The 7,893-nt window shown below is 32.5% G+C and overlaps 1 protein-coding gene across 1 annotated transcript in view; it reads right to left on the bottom strand.

The window, feature by feature from the left end:
- Positions 1-3,196, bottom strand: part of LOC105111464 (protein TRANSPARENT TESTA 12-like) — an 8,652-nt gene extending 5,456 nt beyond the window's left edge. Inside the window, exon 1 of the mRNA XM_011006823.1 lies at positions 2,556-3,196. Coding sequence (XP_011005125.1) covers positions 2,556-3,196 — 641 coding nt within the window. The remainder of the gene's footprint in view (positions 1-2,555) is intronic.
- Between the last annotated feature and the right edge of the window lie 4,697 nt (positions 3,197-7,893).

Raw genomic sequence — 7,893 nt, 5'->3', positions numbered from 1 at the left:
TGCTTATCACATAAATGAAAGTTGATTAATGAGTTAAAGTATTGAAATTGAAAGGACAAAGAGAGGGCCCATCTTAAAAAAGAGATGTTGGTGCAGTCCAAACTGGAACATTATTAGGTAATTGGGTCATATCTAGAACTATAGATTTCATATTTAGGTCTGCTTTATATGGATGAAAAGTTAAGACATGGGCCTAAAACTTTTATGGGAAGACAAGACTCAATTTTGCTGTTTAAAAGTCCAAATCTTATGTTGCTACCTAATTTTTGACACATCTTTTTGTTAATTTTTTGAAAAAAAAATCCAAAAATAGTGAAAACAAATCCAAAAAATATATTTTTAATATATTTGCATCGTTTTTAGCATTTTCAATGTCATCTAAAAAAGAATTTAAATTTTCAACTATTTTTTGAACGCGTTCGACTTTTTATGCGTCATTTTTAAAAGTATTGATTTTTCTCAATGAGTTGACGTTGACATTGCTCATGGTTAAAAAATACGAGAAAAAACAAGAAAAATCAAAATTTATAAGAAACAAGAATCTTAAAACATTGGAGGAAAAAAAAAAAAAAACTTAGCCTTAAACCATCACTTTCAAAGCCAGCAGCCACCCCCCTCGCTGGCCAATTTTTTCTCCCAAGCCGTCGCTCACCATCTTCCTCTTCCCCTGCTCACAACCTCCCATCTCATAAGACCAGCAACCTCTCCCCTTCATCTAACCCGTGCAGCCCCATTTCCCTCCACTATAGCCAACATTCCCGATATCCTCTCCTCTCCTCTCCTAGCTGGTTTGCTCTTCTTCTTCACCTCTTGAAGTCAGTCGCCTCTGCACACATCGGACAAGTTCCTTTTCGTCAGCCGTAGCAGCGCCCACAGAGTCATCCCTATCATCACCAGAACCACAGACCGGCCTTCCCCAGTGATATCTCCGCCTTAACACCGTTAGCCACCTCTCCCATCTCCACAGCAGCTCCAGCAGCTGCGGGCGACAGCAAATCTCTTCTCCATCTCCGCCAGCCAGACCTAAAAAAAGCCTAGCAGCCGGCAGTCCTCTTGATCAAACAGCCGACCACCTAAAACAGAGAAGGGGAAAAAAAAAGGAAAAGAACCGATCTGTAGAGGAGCCAATCTGAAACGGAGAAAAAAAAGAGAAAGAGATCCAGATCTAAAAACAAAGGAAAGAAAAACTAAAATCGACTGCTTGTTGCGTTTTTGGGTGTTTTGCAGGTCACACTGGCGAGGACGGGAAAAAGGGAGGAAGTTGTGACTAACCCTGGTTTTTCTGGTGTTTTGTGCGGCGGCGCGTGAAGGAGACGTGCCGCCACTGTTTTTTTGGTCCAGAAGGACTCCCCTACAATTCCTTGAGTTGTAGGGCCTATTTTGCAAATTTTAAATTGTTTCATGTAATTTTTTTGTTTTTAGTTATGAATTTTTATTATTTGTAGTGTTGATGTGACAAAAGAAAAGAAATATAGTGAAAGTATATGTGTGTGTTTGTATTTGTTTTATGGATATTTCTTTTTTATTTATAACAAAATTGTAAAGAATAAAGAAGAATTTAATATTTTGATTTGCTCACGGTTAAGAATTATGAACTTAAACATAAGTCATATTTCTAATATCCGATGAAAAGACAATTATTAAAACTTCTTTAACATATCAAAGTCACGAAACAGCTTACCTCGGGTAAGGTGTGTTAGGGGTACTAATACCTTCCCTAACTACAACTAGTCCCTTACCCATGAATCTCTGACAAAACCAATACACTTGGGTTTCCTAGTAACCTTCAATGAAATAATAGGTGGCGACTCCCAATGAATCAAATCAAGCAAATGCAAACAAAAAAATCATCAGCCGATGCCGCACGGGTGACGTGCGACATCTTAGCAACAATATAGGAGTCTGAATCTATCATGCAGCCTAGACATTGTTCAGTGTTCAACTCATATCTCGAGTTCTAGAATCCAAATAACCTCAATATTTTTTTCCTAGAAAGCTGAGATAATTTCCTAAAACTTTCATGGGACCCAAAAAACATTCTCTAGAAAGTGTTGAGCTCGGACCCGAAAAACATTCTCTAGAAAGTGTTGAGCTCAAGCAAGATGTCTGAATCCATTAGAGGTGAAAGTGGGTCCTAGCACCTTGCCTGGACCTAAACATGTTGGGATCGGGTGAGACAACCCAAGCCCACAAGATGTGAAAACGGAGGCCTGAATGCAAACATGTTAGACTCGAGCATGACAGCTCGAGCACACAAGCACTCATGCATTAGGCGTCTATGTGCCCATAAAGGGAGCATGGGCTCGGGCTATTTACCTGAGACCATGTTCCTGGTACATGGGCTTGAGCTCCTTACCGGAGCCCATATTTGTAAAGTTTTTTTTTACTTGTTTTTTTTTAAATATTTTTTTAGGTTTATTTTGAAGATTTTTTTTAATTTATTTTATTTTATTTGTATCTATCACAGATAAAGAAGTTCTAACTATCTAACTCTGTATGTGTGTGTGGAATTGAAGAAAAAGAAAAAACGAGAATTGATTATCTCTCTTGCATACCAAATGGAGAGCGAATCCAAAGCCAACTCAGGGTTCTCTAGCAACCCAGATATGAGAACAAGAACTTGGAAGTACCATGTCTCCAAGCACAGCATCACAGCAGATGCAGCAGATAACTTAAAAAATCCCCACAACCCAGAGAAGGCTTGCACAGCAAAACCATCCCATGTATGCTTGCACTTCTCACTGTTAATTATATAAACAAATTGTGCCAGCACAATGATCCACCATGACAAACTCAACACTAGAGATGCACCCAACAACCCTAGCCCAGTTTTGTACACAGCAAGCCAACTTAACAGAATATGTATTACCAAAGTGATTGCTGATATATATGCACTAGGGGCCATTATGCTTTGAGCTTGCAAAAACTTTTGTATTGGAAAGTTTACCGCATATGCAAAAATTTGTGGAATAAGGCCGTACACAAAAACTGCTGCTGCTGATGCGATTTCCTGTGATTCCCCAAGGAAAACCAAAATGGGTTTGCAAAAGATGTAAATGATTGTGAGTAGGATCCCAGTGAGAGAGAGGAGAAGGGTTGATCTTTGTAGATATAACCCTAGCATTCCGTATTTGTGTGCACCAAATGCTTGCCCACATAGTGTCTCCACAGCACTTCCCATTCCCAACTGTTTCATTAATATACAAGTAATATCAAAATGAGATGGATGACAAAAAAAAATATTTTGATGCTAGTGTTCCGTGCTTGTTTTGGTTTGATGGTAGAGGAAAATCGAGAAGGAACACCAGGCTTGATATTGAGTTTTTTTAAGAAGGATGGTGGCTGGCAACATAAATGATAGTCAATGAACCGACATGTGTGCGCGCGAGGGTGTATTTCCATCTCTCTGAGATATTATCCCCCCATCTAACAGACGATATTCTCTTTACAATCCCAAAATATTTTGCCAAATATTCTTTTTTAACTAATTTGCATTTTTTTTCTTAAGATCAGAAGTAGTTGAAAAGAAGAAATAAAATTACAAGTTTTTAACAAGGAGTAAAATAGAAAATTATTTGAGAGAATGTTATTAATATAGCATATATTTTGGTATTGATAAAAAATAAAAATAAAAAAGTAGCATATTTTTTGGGGAGAAAAGGAGTGTTGTCCTGGTAATTAATTTTATTTTAAACCATAGTTTTGATGCAAATTTCTTTAAGAAAATTAAATGTTGTTGTTGTTCCACTCTTATAGTTTGTTTTTTTTTTAATTCCCAACATGGTAGGTTTTACTGTTTTCAAGATATTGCAAAAATTGCAAAAATAATCTTAGTTTTTTGTGCAAATTAAAATCCCTTACCATTTATTAAGTGTTTTCAAGATATTGCAAAAATAATCTTAGTTTTTTATGCAAATTAAAATCCCTTACCATTTATTACTACCTCAAAAATACATTGTTTTTGACAGTTTATTCCCCCACTAGTAGTCTTTGTGTGTAGAAGAAATCAACTTGATGTTATCATCGTGATTTGTGTGGGTATTTTTGGTAAGAGAAGAAGTAAATATACTGAAAGTCAAAACCTCTAAATTTATCTTTGCGTTTGGATAAAAAAAAAGTTTTTCATAGTAGTTAATTAACCCTTGTGTTATTTGAATTCGTGCAATTAAACCTGATGCTCTTTGAATTCGTTCAATTAACCTAATAATTAACTTCTAACAAGTTTCCATATTAACTATGCATGTTAATTATATGGTAATTAAATATTTTTCATTATAAGATGTTTTTTTTTCTTGATAAGCAATAAATTGCATTACAGTGTCAAAAAAATAAGTGAAAAAATATCAATAATGAATCTACAGATTTACAGGTCAACAATTATTTTAAACCAAGAGAAAATACATAATAAGTACACCACACTAACATATATATATATATATATAATTTCTTGTCCATGCTATAAATTATTTTGTATTAGCAGTTATTATTAGGGAAGGCAATAACCTAAAAACCATTAACGATAGCAACTCAAAATGAAAAGAGATGAATTGATTAAAGAGTAAATAAACTTGGAAGATTAAATCCATGCAACACAATCACAATTTCTAGAAACACATTGTTTTGAAAAAATAAATTGTTCTTGATGATTTTTTATTGTGCAAAAACAATTTATTTATTGTGCAAAATATAAAAGTAAAAATAAATAATTGTCACAGATTCAAAATTAAATTTAAGTATTTTTTTTTCTTATAAATTGGATGCGGAAAATTAAGTTTCATATTTTGAAAGGTCCACGCACTTAATTACTCCAGCGTTACCAGTTAATGACATTTATGATGTTGGCAGGATTATAAGTAAACAATCTGTCAAACCTCACAGGATAGGTTAGACTTTTTTTTTTTTAGATTAACATGGGTGTCCCAAGTTCTTACCCCTTACCTCACAGGATAGGTTAGATTTTTTTTTTTTTTTTTTTAAACATGGGTGTCCGGGCCAGCTTGCGCGCACCACGACTAATCTCACGGGCTCTGAAGTTAACTTTTTTTTAAATATGGGTGTCCGGGCCAGTTTGCGCGCACCACGACTAATCCCACGGGCCCTGAAGTTAACGACCATGTAAGCCTCCAGTGGCCATCATATGAGCAACTAAGGACTCGAACCTGATACCACAGAGGAAGCAAACCCCTTGATCTCAAGTCCTTACCACTTGGCCACCACCTAGATGGTTAAACAGAAAGGAAAAGCTAAGTGTATTTGAGGGGTAAATCCAACAAGTCCATTTTATTTTCGTATGTTGGGTATGGTGGTTTTCACAAGAAAATAAAATTATGAGGATGATCAGAATCTTACCCGTTCTATGGAGGCAGTGTCCACCGGCGAAGCAAAGTGTATTTGAGGGGTAAATCCAACTTTCAAAAACTTAATGTTTAGAGTCCCTTTCCCCCAAACAAAATGAAAATGAATCAAATTTTCAAGAACATTCATTAAATGTTTTATTAATAGTCCTCTCCTTTTCCTATCTCCCATGCTATTATTGTGAAACAAATTTAATTTTTATGTGGCTTGGATATTACAAAAAAAAAAAAAAAAAACCTACAACATATTAGTCTTTTATTATGAATTGTAAACTACTATTTTACCCTTGGTGAGCAAGCTTGGGTTTAGGGGTATATGACTCTTTTCAATGGCGCTTATTAGTAATTACATTAAAGAAGGGTGTTAATTAGTAATTTCATGTTTTTTATGTAGTATAATTACCAAATGACCCTAAAAAAAAGTTATCTTATGTTTAGGGGCTTTTCGGGTTTTTTATATTTTTTATACATTTTAATTACTTAAATATCCCTAAAAAATAAACTCTATTTATTATAGTTGAAAGGTCATTTTATATATATATATATATATATATTAAAATTTAAAAGTGGTTGGGTTGCATATACTAGTAAGTGGGTAATACTCGTGCTTTTTAAGTGGCCCATGTGGCACTGCACAGCATCGAATGTCACCTTCTAGGGTGACATTCGATGCATCTCACCACCCCGTCACGATGGTGAGATGCTTGTTCTTTGAAGACACGTGGATGAGCTCCGTGAAGGAGTTTTTCCCCTCTTCTTCTCCCTCTCTCCTCTTAAAAAATCATGATGGCTATTACAAAAAAAAAATCTAGTTATTTGTTTGTAAAGTAAATTAAATTCTCATTTTTTTATTGCAATGTATTTGATTTTGAATCATTTATTAAATTATTTTGTTTTTTTTAATTTCATCCCTTAATACTTTATTTTTATATCAAATTTGATCTTGATATTTAAATACCATATTTAGAAGATGTTATTCAATCTTGTACATTAATTCTAGCATAGAAATCATCATGTATTTAAAACTTCTTATGTATATAAGAAAAGTAAGCTTTTAAGCCTCTACACATATTTTATCATGGTATCACAATAGAGATCCTATACTTTATAGAAAATCTTAAAATTTCTCTCAGTAGACACTTTTCTTTCTTTCTTTTTATTCCTACCAACAGAATTTACAGACCAACAAGAAACCATATAAGATTTGACCATCAATCAATCTCTCTAAATCAAGCTCCCTAAATCAAGTGATTATATATAAATTAATATTCCTAGATAAAGCTTTCTAAATCAAGTAATTGCATATCAATTAACCAAGATATTACAACAAACATCCCTTTCAAATTGATTTTGGTGGAACACAGAGCATCAATTCATCAATCATGAATTGATTTCAATGGCAAAATAGTCTTGGTAAATACATCAGTTATCTATAACTCAATAAAAATATAAGAGTGGGTAATTATATATCAGTTAAGTTTTTCATGAATAGAATGATAATCGAAACATTTAAAATAAGTTTCATAATATATATACACACACATAAGACTATTATATAATATAACATATTATATTGTGTGTTATGATATATTTCCTAGTAATATTACATAAATGAAAAGGTTATATGCATTAATATATTAAATTAAGATAATTTTTATAAATTACTATTAGAATGAGATGTTAAAAAATCATGTAGAATTAAATACAATATTTAGAAGATCCTAATCAATCTTATACCTTAATTCTAGTATAGATATCATCATGTATTAAAATCTAGATACCACTCTTTACTATATAAATTAAATATATGTATAAATCAAGAGTAAGTTTATAAGTCTCCATACATATTTTATCATATTATCACAATAGAGATCGACCACAACCATGACCTTACTCACTAAACACAAATCAAAACCCATGAATACTTCATTACTCAAATTAGTATTAAATTGAATGATATCATTTGTTAAAATAGTTTGAATGTTTATTAATTGAGGATATTTTCTCTTTAAATAGTAAAGTATCAAAATAATTATATCCTACAATATCTCTTGGATCATAATTACAATTTTGTATCAATCAATCTCAACTAAATCAAGCTCTCTATATCAAGTAATTATATATAAATTAATCTTCATAAATAAAGCTTCCTAAATCTAAGTAATTGCATATTAATTAACCAAGATATTACAACAAACATCCCCTCTCAAATTGATATAGGTGGAATAGGAAGCATCAATTCGTTAACCATGAATTGAGTTTGATGACGAGATAAAGTTTGGTAAACACATCAGCTATCTATAACTTAATGAAAATGTAAGAGAGAGTAATCACATATTAGTTAAGCTTTTTCACGAATAAAATGACAATCAAAACATTTAAAATAAGTTTCTTTCTTTGATATATTTTCATAATAAAATTTGTATGATTACATACACACAAAAATTACTATTGTATAATATAACATATTATACAATGTGTTATGATATATTTCCTCGTAATATTATATAAATTAAAATGTTATATGCATTAATATATT

This window comes from Populus euphratica, unplaced genomic scaffold, assembly GCF_000495115.2.
Source record: "Populus euphratica unplaced genomic scaffold, PopEup_1.0 scaffold296.1, whole genome shotgun sequence".
Taxonomy (NCBI): domain Eukaryota; kingdom Viridiplantae; phylum Streptophyta; class Magnoliopsida; order Malpighiales; family Salicaceae; genus Populus; species Populus euphratica.
This window is presented reverse-complemented; position numbering and strand designations above follow the sequence as displayed.